General features: G+C 37.0%; 2 protein-coding genes across 4 annotated transcripts in view; one reads left to right on the plus strand and one right to left on the minus strand.

The window, feature by feature from the left end:
• Nucleotides 1-19753, minus strand: part of LOC307157394 (uncharacterized protein) — a 210261-nt gene that overhangs the window by 114129 nt on the left and 76379 nt on the right. The window lies entirely within an intron of this gene.
• Nucleotides 2631-19753, plus strand: part of LOC307157334 (uncharacterized protein) — a 180643-nt gene continuing 163520 nt past the window's right edge. Inside the window, exons 1-3 of one of the 2 annotated variants that reach the window (XM_079869217.1) lie at nucleotides 2631-2708; nucleotides 3256-3606; nucleotides 7909-10038. In XM_079869217.1, coding sequence (XP_079725343.1) covers nucleotides 3315-3606; nucleotides 7909-8480 — 864 coding nt within the window. In that variant the 5' untranslated portion in view covers nucleotides 2631-2708; nucleotides 3256-3314 and the 3' untranslated portion in view covers nucleotides 8481-10038. Of the gene's footprint in view, nucleotides 2709-3255; nucleotides 3607-7908; nucleotides 10039-19753 lie in introns of those variants that run through there. The other variant, XM_079869215.1, reaches the window with a different exon arrangement.

A 19753-nucleotide genomic window follows, 5' to 3' on the forward strand; every position in this document is an offset into this window, starting at 1 on the left:
TTTAAGATTAACAAGCGGCAAACCACACAATAAAAATGATTGTGAAATAGTGTTTGAAAACTGACTTTAATGGTTATTATTCCTGAATAATTTAGTATAAAGGTCTAAATTTGGTCTCTGTTGAAGAAAACACTATTTAGAATATAATTCTTTAAGTTTATTGTATTGAAAAACATTTTTAAAAAGATCTTTTATGTTCCACAGAAAAAAAAGTCCCAGGTTTGGAATGACATTAGGGTGAGGAAATGCTGACATTTTGGGGCGAACTGTCCCTTTAACAATAACATTTGTAAATAACCATAAGTATATTTTGTTACAGAAAAGGTGATTGTCTTTTATGGATAATATAAAATACAAAAATCTGTCAGTTTTAAAAAATATAAAGAAAGGACTAGGCGCGAGGAAATTATAATGACAAGACTGAGAGTGGATCACACAGGATTGAATGGCACCTTGTTTCTAAAAGGAATAGTGAATATAGTGAAAACTGTTAAACGGTTAAAGAAAATGCTTAACATGTCATATTACACTGTATATTATATGAGGTGAAAAGACAGATGTTTCAAGACCGGGTTCAGGAAGCAGGGCGGGAGTGGAATCTGATGGGGATACTGGGAACAGAAGGAGAGGGAGACAATAAGCTCCACAATGGCTCTTTTTAAATTTCTTAAAGATATAGGGTTGATGAGCAGAATATAAGAATACTTAAATAGCATGATGTTACACTCCTGTACAGTAGGTGGCGGTATACACCTAAAAGGTGGTTGCAATCCGCCATCAATCAAGAGAAGAAGATTGTCTTTTATTTTGAATTTTTTTGTATTGAAATGGTTGACTAAATGCAAAAAAGCATTAAATATCATGAGGTGTTTAGCAGGAGTTGATTGGGGAGCACGTCGCCAGTCACTAAATAATATATTGTGCTCTAATAAGATCGGCAATAGATTATGGCAGTATGGTATATTGCACTGCATCCAAAACACAACTCGTAAAACTAGAGGCAATTCATTCACAAGCTATGCGAATTTGTTGTGGAGCGTTTAGATCCTCCCCAATATCAGCAGTGCAAGTAGAGATGGGTGTAATGCCTCAAGTAATTCGTAGGCTCAAGTTAAAGATGTGAAAGGAAATGAGGAGGCTGACAATCTGACTAAACAGGCATTAAATCACTCACAAATTGACATTGAAGTGGCATTAAGTAAAACAGAAATTAAAGTGATAATAGCGAAACAAATACAGGATATTTGGCAGAAGGAATGGAATGGAGGAACAAAAGGTAGACATTTTTGTTGCATTCAAGAAAAAGTTGGTTCAGAGAGAAGAAGATTCGGAAACTGGAAAGAGGACGTTTTAATAACAAGAATGCGTATTGGACATTGTTTATTAAATCAAAGCTTACAAAGAATTGGTATACATGAGAATGGAAATTGTGATAAACGTGGGTTAGCTGAAACTGTAGAACATGTGCTTATAATGCGAAGCTTATGAAAGAGAGCGGTCCCAGCTAAGACACGCTTTAAGAAATATAGAAATCAATGAGCTGACACTTCAGGTTCTCCTAGGACAGTGGTTCCCAATCCTGGTCCTGGGGACCCACAGCTCTGCACAGTTTGTATGTCTCCCTCATTTAACACACCTGATTCAGATCATCATCTCGTTAGGAAAGAGCTCTATGAACTGAACTGGGTGTGTCAGATAAAGGAGACATATAAAATGTGCAGAGCTGTGGGTCCCCAGGACCAGGATTGGGAACCACTGTCCTAGGAGAAGGTATCAAACAATCAAGAATTTATCATGAGTTATTTATTGAAGTATTTAACTGTTCGAGAGGGAAATGGCCTGTGGGAAGAAACTGAACTGTGTCTACTGTAGATGTTCGGTGCAGTGGTTCTCAAACTGGGGGGTATGTGAGGTGACAGAAGGGTCGAAAGGTATTAATATTAAGTGATGTTCATTTTAAACACAGTATAATTGTCAGTATTTTTTGCAACAAAATAGTAAACCACAAAACGAAAGCCACAGCAGTGTTTGTTTGCAGTTATACAGCTATGGTTGTGTAGCTGTTTTTTCTGATCAGTCCATATTTAGTGCATGAATGGATACACAGAGTTCTCCTCATTTGTAAGTCGCTTTGGATAAAAGCGTCTGCTGAATGATTAAATGTAAATGAAATAACACCTGATTAGTCCTATGGCTTTATCTGCTGTACAATCATCAACTGCAGCAAGGCCAATTTAAGTTTTATTTTTATACAAATATTTCATAAAATTCATTTCTAATAACTTTACAAAACATTTAAGGTCTTTGTAACAATATTTTATTTATGAAAATAATTACTTCTGACTTGATGACAACACACTGCAAGTGTCTGCTTTTAAATGAGACCATATACTTATGTTTGTAGTGCAAAGGCTTCATGAACTGATAATATATGTTAACTGTTAACTAACTTCTATATATGTTTCAATACTGGCACATGCATGAACTTGAATATTTAAATATTTCACCCAATTCCTAATATATATATATATATATATATATATATATATATATATATATATATATATATATATATATATATAGTGTATATAGTATATAGTGATTGTAGACAGCAGAGTGTGGGAAAAGGACTTTTATTTTGGTGTAGGTTTATGACGTCATAAGGCCGCGCCGCGCTCCTGCATCTGTTAAGATTCGGCTGAAGAAAGGTTTGTGTTTTTAAGCATTTTACTGTTTAAATTGATACAAACCTTTCAGGCATTTTTATAGCTTTACATGTAGGATAGCTTAATTATTAAATTTAACATTGTAATTTATAGCTGTCAGCTCTCTAATCACTCTCGCGGTACTTGACATTCACCAATCGGTCTGTGCAGCATATGATCAAAGCCATTAGATGACTAATATAAGATAATATACGGTTTGGAATGACATTAGGGTGAGGAATATAATATAAGACCATCTCTGTTATGATAAGAGAAACTCAACCGACTCTTGAGTTGAATCAATTGTTTCGCAAAATGAATCAGTGATTCGAATCACCGCATGCTGACGTCACCAGCTGCTCAAAACAGTGTAAATGAATGAGATGCAACTAACTAAAAATATTTTTATTAAAGTGTAGTATTAAATATAATAATTTAAGTCCATTAATTCTCACTCTGACTGACCAGTGAACTAGATCTGATTGAGACGCACTCAGAGATTTAGTTTGGATTTATTTTTCTTTCTGTTAATTATTCTCATCTTAAACAGGACAAACACAGAAAAACTCCTGGTGAAGCGACAGATCCATGTGACACACTGTAATAAAGATGGCGTTTATTAAAGAGGAGAGTGAAGACATGAGGATTGAAGAAACATTCAGTGTGAAACAAGAAGAAACTGAGGAACAAACAAAGGTGACATTTATTAAAGAGGAGAGTGAAGACGTGAAGATTGAAGAAACATTCGGTGTGAAACATGAAACTGAGGAACAAACAAAGATGACATTTATCAAAGAGGACAGTGAAGACATAAAGATGGTGTTTATTAAAGAGGAGAGTGAAGACGTGAGGATTGAAGAAACATTGACTGCGAAACAAGAAGAAACTGAGGAACAAACAGGTTGGTTTCATTCTCAAAGCTGATCTCTGTGATTTGATCCCTATTAAAATGTCCAGCTCTACAGATCTGAATGATATTATTGATTTATTATTATTATCATGAAAATCGGACTTTTCTGTGTTTAAGTGCTATAATCAGGTCCCCGTTGCATCTACCAACCCATAAAACGTAAAAAGTGAAACCCCTAGTGCTGTAATCAACCAAAGAAAATATTCATTCCAGGGGGTAAAATAAAAAACGTTAGATTAATTACTGCTGTGCAGTTCTGGGTAGCCTTGTCTGCCTTAATGAATTATAAATAAACATAAAAAACTAGTAGGCTATTACACCAAGCAGTATATTACACCGTGTCCTAACTACACGCGACGCGATAAGATTCCAGCGACAGGCATTGTGTCTGTCCACACTAGACGCGATGCGACTGTGAGATGCCACAACGTCAATCAAAAATCACAGCCAATCAGAACAGCGTGTGGGCGGAGTCTCGCAGCAAGTGCAAAGCACTAGAGAGTAATCTTGACAGCACTCACAAGAAAATGGATAAGTAGCTACATAATAAAATTCACAAATATTACACCATTTAAAAAATACATAGGCTACTGAGTTACTAAAACAGTCTTTGTCAAAATAATACACTTGTTTGTTCACAGTTTTAACGTTCATAGGTGCTTTCCATTCGACCGTAAGTGGACTGCGAAGTGGACTTCACAGGGTATTCCGCCATCTTAAGTGAGATTCCAATCCGAAGGGAGCGAACATGTTCAGTTTGAAGGGCACTGTGCACGGCATAGGGAATAAGGGAACATCGATACATCACTTCACAGGAAGTGGAGAGCGATGATCACCCAACTGTCATTGCACGCACCACGTCGTCACCAGTAACGGTCATAACTAATGATGGAGGAGTTTACGTATGTGTGTAATTATTCAAACATTTCACCATTGTTATACAAATGACAGCATTTTTAACGGTTATTCTTGTGAATAATACATATACTATTTTTGATGATTATAATTTACCTCAGTGAATGCAGCCAGCTTAGCTAGTTTGTGAAGTAAAGTGATATTTTAAATGTGATAGTAAATAAAAATTAAAATATGAATATAGTCCTATATATATTTGTTATATCATTATCTGCGCGACCCCGTCGTTGACTTTCTTTGATGACGTTTGCAGGGCATTCCAAATGAGCGGTTATTGTCAGTGAAGTCCACTTCAACTGATATACCTATAGTGGGGAGCAGTGAACACAGCGTAGGGACCCTGTCGAATGGAACGCACCTCATGTTTCCATTTGTTTAATTTCAAGATCTGAGGTGAATTATATCCATTGTTGCTTTTACAGCTTTTACAAGAGTCATTTATCCCGCCGGTATAATAGCAACAGCGCCCAAGACCCGCCCACAAAGTTACTTATGTTTCGCGTTAGATACTTGCGTTTCAGATTGTTAAAATAGGGCCCTATCTTCCCAAAAGTGGCTGCCCAGCAAAGTCACCCCATGGTCAGACCGTGCAATACCAGGAGAAATCACAAAACACCCAAGAGCTACATCTCAGACTCCACAGGCCTCAGTTAGCATGTTTAATGTTTAGTTCAATTAGAAAAATACTGAACAAGTATGGAATGTTTGGAAGGGTTACCAGGAGAAAGCTTCTCTCTAAAAAGAACATGGCAGCACGGCTCACCCCTCTTTCACACCGCAAGCGTGAGCGGCGCATCCGCGCAACTACATCGTGACTGCAGCAGCAGACTCCCGCGAGTATTCACACTGGAAGCGTACAGCGTAGGGCTGCACGATTAATCGAAAAAAAATCACGATCTCGATTCAAACATAAATGCGATCTCATTTCTTAATGATGGCGATTCACTTCCGTGTATTTCCCTGCATTCAGCTCTCTGCAGAAAAAGCAGCCAATTACAATTCCCTTGTTGTACAGCCTACCGAAGTTAATGAAAAGTGTATGATAATAATAATATTCAAGTTGTACCGGCAAAAGTGCGTGTTCAGTGCTTTTACAGTCTATGGTTCAGTGCTGTTCGCGACTCGCGAGTGTCATGAGTCACCACAGCAATCAACTAACCGCTTACGTTTCTGTGGTAATCAGCTCCTGCACTGGATTCAAGCAGCTGCAGCTTGTTTAAGGTAATGGCGAAAACCATTTTAGAACAGCAGCGAAAATGTAAAAGTAGGCTATAAACTTTAATATATCCTTTTATTGAAACTTTATACTTTTGTCCTATAAATGTGTCGTATTTTTGATAATCCGCGCAGATTTCAGTTGATGATTCTGTTTAAAGTTATTAATAACAAATCTTGGATGAAAGAGAAAGAAAAGAGCAGAATGTGCTTTATATCGAAAATAAATATTAAAAGCGCGATAAGTCGCGAAAGAGAACTGAATTTTACTGACAGGATGCTGTGCGCGCGCTCCGAGCGCAACACAGACAAGCAGTAGGCTGGTCTCCGGTTGCGCGTCTAAACGGCCAAATAAACACAGAAATATTTCAAAACGCCAAGTCGAGTATTCCCGTAAACACAGTATATGTAAGTACTATGTACATTCTGTGCCAATTGGAGCAAAAAGCACAGGTTCTATTTAGTTATTTTTATTTAGGCTATTATTGTAGGCCTAGGCCTATATGTTAATGTTCTCTTATGTTCAACAACATAAAGCTTTAAAATTATTCACTTTAAGGGGGCTAAAATAAAGAAAAGAGACCATTTTTGTTACTCCTGCACTTTATTATACTGAATGTCCTTTGTTTTTTTTTGTTTTGTTTTTTGTACTTGAGTGCAATAAATTTTGGTTGAAAAAAATGAGAATCGTGTAAGAGATTCGTGATCTCAATTCCCATGGAGAAAAATCGTGATTCACATTTTAGCAAGAATCGTGCAGCCCTAGTACAGCGTCACAGCAGCGGCTGCAAACCGTGTTTGGCAGACAATATAACCATTTCAAACAATGGGTCAGTTCTTTCAACATTTTTGTTTTTATAATAATACACCTTACTTTCACCCAAAACGAATCATTAAAAAGTTTAAATGGGTAAATACATATTTGTTATACTTAATTTTATTTTCTGGCATAATTGTTAAAACTCTTGACATGCTTATTCTGTGCATTTTGAGCACGTTTTGTGTTAAATCACATTTATGTTGTCCATCAAAAGCATTAAAAGTGTGCTTTCACTTTAATTGAGCGTGAGCAGCACAGCAAAAAATAGACCGGATGCCGAAACCCCCGCTGCACTGCTGTTCACGCGACGCTCCTGCTTGACGCTCACGCACTGCTCCTGCTCCCGGTGTGAATGCACTCATTGATTAACATGGACGCCGAAAAAAATACGCGCTGTTCACGCGCCGCTGACGCTTGCGGTGTGAAACCGGGGTTAGGTTTGCAAAGTTACATCTCAACAAACAAGACTTTTGGAAAATTAGGTCGCATTCACTAATAACTGTGGATTATTTTGTATTCAATTCTAAAGACACTACTGGTATTTTAAACAAATACTGTTTTGGATGTTGGTTTTTTGTATATCATTGCTTTGTTTTACTCTTGTGGTGTTCTGCGGTGCTCTCTCACTAGCATCTTTGAGTGTTTTGCTTTTAGGTTTGGTTGATGGTGAGTTGTAATTTCACCTACCAGTGATGTTAAGACCATTGTGATTGGTCATTCCAAAGTTATAACAAACATATTCTGCTTGCTCCCTGACAATAATATTGACCATTTTCTTTTAATAAATAATTACATGTAATTACTGTGTGATGAGTTTTTTGTCTGATGGTTGAGCTGGAAGTTTGAATGTTTATTTCCCCCCTTGTTTCTTTCTTTCTTTCTTTTTTGTTGTTGTTGTAATTTGACCCCTTAAACAGGGGACTTCAACCCTGCTCCTTGAGAGCTACCATCCTGCAGAGTTTAGCTCCAAAATTTAACCAGCTAATCAAGGTGTACCAAGGTATAACAAGTAGGTGTTTTAGAGTAGGGTTGAAACTGAAGAATGCAGAAAGGTTGCCCTCCAGAAGCCCTAGAAGATCAGTCTATAATTAATCAGATCATCTTGGTCAAACTGTTTTTTATTTGTTTGTTTTCATAAATGGCTTGACAATTTTGAGACATGCCCTAAAGCAAGTGAAGAGTTAGCAACAATGAGAAGTCTTCTCAGATTACATGTGAAACCCCTTATAGTAGCTTAGTGGGTATAGGATCTAGTTGTATGTTGGTTTTGATGCTTTACATGTTTTTGATGTGTGTTGCTTTGTGTCATTAAAGTGGGGTTAACTTGTATTTGTCTTTTTTAGACCTGATGGCAGTGAAAGAGGAGACCGAAGTACTCAATGAAACTGAAGAGAAAGATCAATATGAGAATCCTAATGATTTCATAACTGGAGAAAAATCTTTCAGTTGCTCACAAGCTGAAAAGACTAGAAGTCCCTCCATCTGCCAACAGTGTGGAAAGAGATTCACTCATAAAGGAAACCTTAAATCCCACATGAGAGTTCACACTGGAGAGAGGCCTTTCACATGTCCTGAGTGTGGAAAGGGTTTCAATCAAAAAGGACACCTTAAACTCCACATTAGAACTCACACTGGAGAGAAACCCTACACCTGCGAACAATGTGGGAAAAGTTTCAATGAAAAAGGAAACTTTCATAGGCACATGAGAAATTACACTGGAGAGAAGGCTTATGAAGTCCACAAGGTTTTCACCTGCCATCAGTGTGGAAACAGATTCACTCATAAAGGAAGCCTTAATGTCCACATGAGAATTCACACTGGAGAGAAGCCTTTCACCTGCCAACAGTGTGGAAAGAGTTTTTATCAAAGCGGACACCTTAAACGCCACTTCAAGAGGTGTCTGGAGAGAAACTGAGAAACCCTACTTGTGCTTTCAGTGTGGAAATGGTTTCAATCAAACAGGACACCTTTGAGACCACTTAAGAATTCACACTGGAGAGAAGCTTTTGACCTGCCAACAGAGTGGAAAAAGTTAATCCTTAACAGGCACATGAACACTGGAGAAGCCGTCAGTGAGTGTCGTCACTGTGAAAAGATGTTTAGATATAAAGAAACACTTAAGTACCACATGAGGATTCATGTATGAGAGAACTGTTTTATGTCATCAGTGTGGAATGAGTTTCACAGACATGAATCATCTTAGGAATCAGGTGATGTCAAATTGATTTCAAACATTAATTTTTTTTAAATAATGTGTACTGATATGATAAATGTATCACTTTGATGTATCACTTTTATATTGTTTTTCCTTTTGTATTCAAAATATTCACAAATTTGCTTACCATGTCAACAACTATCTGATTTTCCGATTCTCAAATACGTGCAAGTGAGTGTGTTTCATTGTTTAAAACCTTTTATAAATAATTTTGATCTTGATCTATAATGTAAGATGGGCGCCACCATGTTTCTTTGTGCCGCGGTCCTGTCAGTCGGGTTTACAACACATGAATTCATCAGTTTCTCCCGAAATACATGTAAGTGGCCGGTGATCTGGGAAACTTTATAGCTACTTACACTGTGTGTGTGTGTCTGATATGAATAAAACACGTCGGCAAATTATATTTGAATAGATTGTTATTGCTGCTTCCATAGACATCAGCGTGTTTTTTTACAAACACCAAATGTACTCAGGGGCACAGAAATAACGGAGGCAGAGCACCATGATTTTTTAACGGAGGCAGAGCACCAAAAATTGAGACTGAGCTTGAACTTTTCATGCCTCCTATCTTTTGACAGTGAGAAAGCACCACTAGACACACAACTGGAACTCATCAACATCTAGTGTGACAGTACTTTGAAGTAGGGCTGCACGATGTATCGTTTTATCATCGCGATGTGCGCATCCACTCACGATGTGCGATGTCAAGAATAGGTATCATAGTTGATCGTGATTCATGATCCGTACGGGTCAGCTGCTCCCCGCCTGCTATATGCAGTTTCATGTGTTTTTAAGTCCTGTCAGTTTAAACATCAAGCGCAAGAAGTTTGTGCACTGTGTTTTGTTATTGAATGATTCAGCATTTTGAACTAATCGTTTTAATGAATGACTGAATTATTAATTTATTAATAGTCACTTGCCGCCACCGATTGGTTTATTGTATAAAGGTAGATTGATTTTATTTGTTTATTTTTTGTTTAAACATTAATCTCATAAAATTATTTATTACAGTTGTAATTTTGCAGTGTAAATTAATTAATTTGATTGATAACAGCTGTTTTTACTAAAACTGAATTTGATCAAATGTAAGAATTTGACATGAAAGATAACGCATATATTTAGGGGTTTAAAACATTGTCCTTTATAAAGGTGAATTACGCCCTGGTGTAAAAATCACAAATATGCAGATTTAAGTATGTAAAAGCTGATGAGAATATTCCTTCAAAATAAATTATATTTACTTATGATACACACCATTTAAAATGTTGAAACATAATTATGTCATTAAAAATGTATTATAACATTATTATAAAAACTTCCTTATGTGTTATTTAAATGGAAGTAGCTTACAAATAAATAATTTATAATCTTTAATATTAGAATGATGTACCAACTGGGGTTCCTTGGAGAAAGCTGAGTAGTAGGGGTTACCATCCTCCTTTTCCTGGACTTGTCCGGCGGGCGAGATCGTTCAAAATGTCCGGGATTCAGCTTTTGCGTTCTGCGGTCGCCATTCATTGTTTACATGCACACCTCTAGTTTCAATCTAACTGAACTCATTCCGATTGGTGAATCTGAATGTAGTGTTTACATGAACGCTAAACAAGTGATCGGTTGATGTGCGTTTTAACATTACTAAGAAAATTCCCGCACCTCCGTGAGAGATACGAGACCGTCTCAGTAATGACGCCACCAGCCTCGCGCCGTTCTCCCGCGGCCGTCAGCCTCGTCCTGCTCGCCACAGTAAACATGATGAATGGCGACTGTAGAACGCAAAAGCCGAATCCCGGACATTTTGGGCGATCTCGAAATCCCAGGAAGACTCGTCTCGGAGACTCACTGGTAGCCTAACCATGTTGTTTTCAACTGCGCTCTCTAACCGGTAGGGCAGCGAAGCAAGTGCATTCTGGGAGTTGTTGTCGTTCATCCACATAAGCCAAAAATACATTTTCTGGCTTTTCTCAGTCTAGAAAGCTCTAAATTAAAAAAATTCTTCACATTTCTTCTACATAAATGACTAATTTTAAATACACATTCATCTTTCCAGAGGTGAAGTATCCCTTTAATCAATATGGAATCAAATTGTGTCAATAAATGTTTATTTTAAATCTTAAATTTTTTACACTTTGCCAGTATCGACACTGTTTGCTTACATTTATCTATCCAGCATTGATTAGCTAATTTTCTCTTATTGATTTTTTACTGTAAAGCTAGTTTGAAACATGTAACGTTAGTAATAAAGCTGAACGAAAAAAGTTACCGTGCATTTCGAAGATCATGTGTTTTTTCTCTGTAAATTAATAATACTGATGTTTGTACTCACCTGAAAAATTCGACCTATCTTCTCCGCGCTCATGTCATCGTCCTTCAACGTTACCCTTTTGCTTCCTTTAAAAAGAACGTACTGGTCCATCTTTTTGCTGAACTAATGTAGCGGTTCACCTTAAACGTAATCAACGTGGCGACGAAAAGGTCATCAAATAAATGTTCCGGGTCAACTCAAATAAAATGCAAGAATCAAAAATTGCATTTTTGTAAAACTGAAAAAATAGTTGTATACCAATCATTTGATTTTCATTTATAAAATAATTTTAAATAAGAAAATTTACTTTGTTTGTGGTTAATCTCTCCATTAACTTGAAAACAAATATAAAGAAAAGCACATTTTTTGTTTTTTATATAGTTGTTAAAAAAAGAAAAACGAATGGACGCAAAAGTACACGGACCCAGACTAAACACGTAATACACATGAGCACATCGTCATAGTTTTCAAAGATTTACAGTTTTCAAAGATTTGCATTTTGGTTGTTTACACAGAGACAATAATGGTTAATATTGAAAGTAGAACAATGTGATTTTTCAAACAAAACAAAAAACCATGAAAAACAAGAATTCAGCTTGATTTTTCATTTTTCAAAGCACATTCAGAGCTTTTCAGAGATACGACAACAACTTCTCCTTGGGATTTAAAAATGACTGACATTAAAGTGATAGTTCACCCAAAAATGAAAATTAGCCCATGATTTACTCACCCTGAAGCCATCCTATGTGTATATGACATTCTTCTTTCAGACAGATACAATCAGAGTTATATTAAAAATGTCCTGGCTTTATAAAGGAGTGAATGGCTGTATGTCTTTGGAAGTCCATAAAAGCGCATATTTTAATGATTAAAGTGCTCAACAGGCTCGATCACAAGTGTGCATCGCATTACGTTATTTTGCTACTGGTTCAATGCAAAACTTAGTAGGCGATAGCATAATTCATAGATCTGCAGTATGTAGAGTGATCCGCAGGGTGTCACTTGCCTTGTGTCGCCACTTAAACAACTATGCGTGCATGCCAAGCATAAATGTACAAAACACAAACAATAAAAAATTCTATGCCATTGCGGGTTTCCCTGATGTACTTGGTTGCATTGATGGGACACAAATCAGGATAAAAGCACCCACAGTGGATGAGAATGCTTTTGTGAATAGGAAGGGCTTTTATTCACTAAACACCCAAGTCATCTGTGACCAAAGTTTGTTTTTCTTAAACTGCGTTGCTAGATGGCCAGGTTCAAAGCACGACAGCGTCATCCTAAGAAGATCAAACATCTCTGAAAATTTTGATTCTGGGTAATATAGTGGCATTCTGCTGGGGGATTCTGCCTACCCTCTTAAAAAGTGGCTGATGACACCATACTTCAACCCTTCCACACAAGCAGAGGAAAAATTCAATTCTGCACATACAAAACACAGGTAACGGTGGAAAGAAGTATTTGTGTTTTAAAAAGGTGGTCATGTCTCCATGGGGGTATGGCAGCCTATTTAAATTTGTTTGATTGTTTACTTTATCAGTTTAGGCCAGTGGTTCTCAACCTTTTTTGAACAAACGCCCCTCTGACCTCTTCATGATCCTTTTAACGCCCCCCTCCCCTGAAACAAACTGAAACTGAAACAAAAGTTGCTTATTTTATTTAACCAACATGCAAAAGCCTCAAGTTGAGAAATATTGTGTTTGGGGGAAAAAAGCAAAAACACATGGATTGTTTGAAAGGTATTGCAAATGTATTTATTTAAAATTCAAACAAATTCAGGCTCACACACACACTTTTTTAAGATTAACCAATCAAGTGGCTTCAAAATTGAATAGCCTACAAACGGTCATTTGATTTCAAATGACGAACAAAGACGACAACAGCTCGGCCACCTGAACCGAACCGAAGAAAAAACGACAAAGGTGCAAACTACGATGACATACAGCCACCGTAATTTAGGCCCTGTTTACACGAGAACGCTCGCGGGTGAAAACGTAAAAATATTTTATCAGATGTGCCTTTCGTTTAGACGGCGACGGCGTTTTGGGGGCTTAAAAACGCAAAAAAGTGAAACCACCCTCCAGAGTGGAAATCTTAAAAACGCTCCACCATCGCGTTTCCGTCTAAACGGTAAAAACCATAGGCAGGTAAAAACGCAAAAGTCTGCTAGACAGTGAAAGCACCGATCAGTGCTTCACATTGCCACCTAGCCGCCTGGAGTGCATACTACATTGAATTTCACACACTTTTGCGTCACCGTATGCACGCAGATTTCCCCCCCATAACGCTCGTCTAAACGCAGAATAAAAAGTGATCACTTTTGCGTTTTCTCTTCAGATCGTTTCCGTGTAAACGTAGCCTAAGTACGGTCATTAGTGTGAGCCCTGAGCTTGGTGACTGGCAGACAACTTTTTAACGTCAGGGCACAAGGATGTCAGCTTGAGCCGAAGTGCGCCTGAGGTAACCAAATTGAGACGGCTCCGGTACTTCGTCTGCATGTGCAAAGCTTGACTGAACCCCTGCTCAACAAGGTATGACGTCGGAAAAGCAAGGAGCAGAAGACGAATACTCTTCCACAAAAGAGGGAAACGCTGACCATGCGTGGCCCACATGACACGCCAGCCACAAGCCCAAAAGGTTGCCTTGGCCTCCTCATCATTTTGGAGGTCGATGAGAGTTTCCTGAATTTCGGCCTCACTCCTGGACACATCCACTTGAAATGGCTCCATCACCCATTCAGGGACATCCAATTGATCGAGGTCCCTGAAACGGATCTCCATGTCCGCCTTCACTGCCCTCAAGTGATCGGTGTAACACAGCAGGTGGTTATCGGTCAGCTCATCAACCACCTGAATGTACGTGGGTCATTGACGAATAAGGTTTTTAAAAGTGTAAAAAAAAATAGAATGGAGATATAACTATATTTGAAACCATTTTTTAGTTTACTTAGTTTAAGATTTTGTGGTTTGAACAATCAATTAACACTGTTTTGTCATTTTTTTACAAGATGGAAGAAACGTCACCAAAATGTCATTCGGTTTAACCACTGATTTGAAAGTTAAAAACTGATTTGACATTTATGTTGAGATAGTATATAGTGTGTACCACAGAAGAAATATTAAAACAAATTATCACTGATCTCATAAATGTAATCATTTATTGGACTACTCTAAACACTCCAACATATTCAAGAAAAAACATTGCACAGGGAAAGGAGAAAAGGGGAAATGTAAAAAAAGAGCCTTATCTGCTTTATATTTGTATTATTGTAGTTCCTTTAGTTATTAAAAACAATATTATTCTAAGGAGCTTATAATATGACCAAATTATTTGAATTTGAATTGTGTAAATTTGAATATGACAAAATAATTTGAATTTGAATTGTGTAAATTTGAATATGACAAAATGATTTGAATTTGAATTGTGTAAATTTGAATTATTTGCAAGTGTACGAATATTGAACATTTGAAATTTAACAAATTGAAATGTTTTTATGGCTGAATTTTATAGACATGTATTTTCAAACAGCTAGTTTTTTTGTTCTGAATTCTTATACTGCAAATATTCTGTTTAAAAAAATACAGATTCAAGTTTTCAAGATGAAGAAATTCGGATCTTCAAATTCAGTTTTCTAAAATTCAATCTCAAAAATTCAGGTCTTACAGAAAGTAGGTCACAGGTCATCCACAGGGAAGAGTAAAGGATCTCAGATAAGTCGAACAGAGCATTTTGGCTGCACTGCAGTAGTTTTCTGCCGCAAACGCGGTGGTGGTTCAAGATAATCTTTCGCTCAGTCGTTTTTTATTTAATATTAAGAGTAGAAAAATGAGAAAACAGCTTGAGTATTAGATTTCTAATATTCTAATAATAGTCCGCTGCAGCAGTTGCATGGATAAAGCGGTTGCTAATAAAATGCTAAATCAGATATATGTACAATAACATTACGATGAACTTCAATCGATTTAAATAGTAGGCCGCATGAGGTTTAATTTGTCTTTAATGAGATGTAACCTGATATATGTTATCAGACATAAATACATAGATCCGCCGCTGATTAATGTGTAACTTAATGGTCCAGTGGTAAAATTTTCGCCAACCGTGTCAGAAGTTCTGGGTTCTAATCCGCTCTCGCATAGTTTTTTTTTTTTTTTTCTCTCTATAATTATTTTTTTCCCTCATCAAAACCGATTATGTTCATCAGTGGTTGTATATCAAGCAGGGGCACGTTTGTGTGCATTATGTTTTGTGATTTTACCAGAACGAATAGAGAGTATCCGCAACGGATTGAAGCGCGCGTCCGAGTGAAGACAGTGCAGCGTGTGCTGCGCGAGCCACATGAGAAAACACTGTCCACTGATCGCAGCGGCAACGAGCACTTTGATCACTTGATTTAAAAAACACATTTGAGCGCTAGATCGTCTCTTATTTAAAAAAACGAACGAAATGAATGCTCTGCCAGATAACTGGAGATGTTTTATTTATTTGTACATTCGTGCCGCAAGATGTTTTATCGACCCTGGCAAAAAGTGGTGGGGACATGTCCCACCCGCAAATTACGCCTATGCATATAGCCTATTTTCCGGACTGTATAGGCTAAGTCACGTTTTATCATGAAACACGCTGTGGTTTATTCCAAAGTGACTCAGGCATATATAATGCATTTAACGTTAAATAATCTAAATGTTGACTTTCAAAAGTAGGCGCGCCGAAAAGGCTATTCTCTGTATTTTGGTTCATTTTTGGTGAGCGCCAGAAAGATCTAAAGAGACCGAGGCGAGCTAAAGCAGCGCATCATGTTGTTTTATTTATTTTTTCAATGGCATGCAATTTTGTAGTCATTTTGAATGTATATGAGTATTAAGTTATTTCCCAGCAGTGGAACAAATCCAAGTGATGGCGCTCGCGCATCGCGCTCTCACACAACAGTTCTGGCGTTGCTTCATATCGCAGACTGCTCATTATCAAAATAAAACACAGTCAACCAAACATATAACAATTATTCTGCCTAATTTAATTGGTCTGTTGTACAATATAAAGGGCAAGCTGTGCCGCACACAGTCCTACTTGTTATTCCAAACATTTCTCTTGCTGTGAAGATGCTGATTTAGCCTAGTATTTTGGGACTCGACTGAAGACGCCTTTTTATTTGTATTATAATATAATATAATATATTATATAATTCAAATACATAATCTTCTGAGTTTTATGATGTAGGCCTTGTGTGTTTTATTTTAATTAAAATGTATTATAATTTACATCTCAAAAGGATGCGCTTTGTGCATTCTCTGACATTACTTATTACTTATTTATTTATTTCATTAAAGGGATACTTCAGGATTTAGCATTAAGCTTTGTATTAGTAGAAAACCTGTAGTATTTTCGAATTACCATGCTTTCCCCCCTCATATCCCCCTGAGACAAGAGATTTATGTATTTTTTGTCTGGAAAAAATCCTCCGATGACGCAAAAATCGTCATTTTGCGTCATCTGAGGATTTTCTGGCCAGAGGCTAAAGACTACAGCCAGTGGCGTTGTTCCGCATGTTTACAACCCGCCCATAGAGGGTGGGATCTCACTCACAGAATGTACACAGTGTCAGCCGTCTTTCTTTGGAAGCTAAGCTAGCAGGCTCTTGTTCTGTGGAGAAAGCTGAATAGTAGGAGAAAGTAAGTAGGAGAAAGCTGAGTAAGTAGGGGTTACATCCTCCTTTTCCCGGACTTGTCCGGCGGGCGAGATCGTTCAAAATGTTCGGGATTCGGCTTTTGCTTTCTGCGGTCGCCATTCATTGTTTACATGCACACCTCTTGTTTCAATCTAACTGAACTCATTCCGATTGGTGAATCTGAATGTAGTGTTTACATGAACGCTAAACAAGTGATCGGTTGATGTGCGTTTTACCATTGCTAAGAAAATTCCTGCTCCTCCGTGAGCGATGCGAGACCCGGCGCGTCTCAGTAATGACGCCACCGGCCTCGCGCCGTTCTCCCGCGGCCGTCAGCCTCGTCCTGCTCGCCACAGTAAACATGATGAATGGATGGCGACTGTAGAACGGCAAAAGCCGAATCCCGGACATTTTGGGCGAACTCTAAATCCCTGGCAAACTCATCACGTAGGCTAGCCTTTTTGTTTTCAACTGCGCTGAGTGCGCTCCCTTACCGGTAGGCGTGGCCTCCTAAGGCAGCGAAGCAAGTGCATTCTGGGAGTTGTTGTCTTTTATCCACATAAGCCAAAAATACATTTTCTGGCTTTTCTCAGTCTAGAAAGCTCCAAATTCAAAAATTTCTTCACATTTCTTCTACTTAAATTACCTATTTTAAATACACATTCATCTTCCCAGAGGTGAAGTATCCCTTTAATATTGAGTATCATTTGATGTTAAAGAAAACTGTGTGTTATTTTCTCTGGCAACTAAACTTTCAAAATAAATAATAATAAAAAAAATAATAGCCTAATAAAAAAAATAAAAATGAAAACTTCCAAAGCAAAGCCATTGTGCGTTCTCTCCGCGCGCCGCAGCTTTTCCACACAGATTTTGAGAATTGGCCAGCTAAAATAAAATAGGCTAAAGAAGTAGGCTAATGGCTAGTGTCCGGGAGATGCGAGGTACGTTCATATTTATGAAATAAACATAACTGATTTTGTCTACACCTAAATACATTTCCAAGGACCCCGTAACAGTGATTAAGCCCAAATGTGGGTGGGGGTAATGAACACAATATGGTTGTTTGTTTTTTGCCCAAATGGTCTCCACTCTATGCATTTTGTAATAATACAGCAACATATAACTGACCGTATTTGCCAGAAAATAAGTCGCATGCACCTGAGTGCAAGTCACACCGGATCATGTTGAGAGAGAAACGCATTTTAATATTAGCCTATTCAGCAATAGTGTAAAAGTCCTGTAAATATAATACAACATTTACACGATAAACACTATTAACATATAGGCTCGCGCACACACCGCACTGTCTTCACTCGGACGCGCGCTTCAATCTGTTGCGGATACTCTCTATTAGTTCTGGTAAAATCACAAAACATAATGCACACAAACGTGCCCCTGTGCTTGATATACAACCACTGATGAACATAATCGGTTTTGATGAGGGAAAAAATAATTATAGAGAGAAAAAAAAAAAAAAAACTATGCGAGAGCGGATTAGAACCCAGAACTTCTGACACGTTTGGCGAAAATTTTACCACTGGACCATTAAGTTACACATTAATCAGCGGCGGATCTATGTATTTATGTCTGATAACATATATCAGGTTACATCTCATTAAAGACAAATTAAACCCCATGCGGCCTACTATTTAAATCGATTGAAGGCCATCGTAATGTTATTGTACATATATCTGATTTAGCATTTTATTAGCAACCGCTTTATCCATGCAACTGCTGCAGCGGACTATTATTAGAATATTAGAAATCTAATACTCAAGCTGTTTTCTCATTTTTCTACCCTTAATATTAAATAAAAAACGACTGAGCGAAAGATTATCTTGAGCCACCACCGCGTTTGCGGCAGAAAACTACTGCAGTGCAGCCAAAATGCTCTGTTCGACTTATCTGAGATCATTTATTCTTCCCTGTGGATGACCTGTGACCTACTTTCTGTAAGACCTGAATTTTTGAGATTGAATTTTAGAAAACTGAATTTGAAGATCTGAATTTCTTCATCTTGAAAACTTGAATCTGTATTTTTTTAAACAGAATATTTGCAGTATAAGAATTCAGAACAAAAAAACTAGCTGTTTGAAAATACATGTCTATAAAATTCAGCCATAAAAACATTTCAATTTGTTAAATTTCAAATGTTCAATATTCGTTTAAAAAAAAATCAAATTCAGAACTATTTTTACACTTGCAAATAATTCAAATTTACATAATTCAAATTCAAATCATTTTGTCATATTCAAATTTACACAATTCAAATTCAAATTATTTTGTCATATTCAAATTTACACAATTCAAATTCAAATCATTTTGTCATATTATAAGCTCCATATTATTCCATTTAAATATTTACAATATCGGTTTTACCGAATGACTTTTTGACACTTCAAAATCTTTAAAATACCTTTGTATGTAGTAAAATATAATTAAAACCTTTTGGATTCAGTAAAAGAGATCAAGTTGTACTACCTTACTTACTTTGGATGTTATATATTTGTTTTTTTTAAATTATTATTAATGCCTTTGGACAAAAAAAAAAAAGACCCGTCACGTCATTTTACTGAATTGACGCCTGCTCAAATTTTGTTTGTAGCCTATAGCCTACAGCCCACAGCTCCGGCAGTTAAGTTATTGAGATTATTTTACGCTACCTTTGTAAATTAAAATATACCTAATATTACTACTACTACTACTACTACTACTACTACTACTACTACTACTAATAATAATAATAGGCTACCTTGGCCAGCTGAGGGAAATTACTGACGCCTGCTCAAATTTTGTTTGTAGGCTACAGCTCCGGCAGTTAACGTTATTGAGATTATTTTATGCTGCCTTTGTAAATTAAAATATACCTAATAATACTACTACTAATAATAATAATACTAGGCTACTAATTATAATAATAATAATAATAATAATAATAATAAAATTATTGAATTGACGCCTGCTCACAGCTCCAGCAGTTAACGTTATTGAGATTATTTTACGATG

Source organism: Squalius cephalus (genome assembly GCF_949319135.1).
Source record: "Squalius cephalus genome assembly, chromosome: 4".
Lineage (NCBI taxonomy): Eukaryota > Metazoa > Chordata > Actinopteri > Cypriniformes > Leuciscidae > Squalius > Squalius cephalus.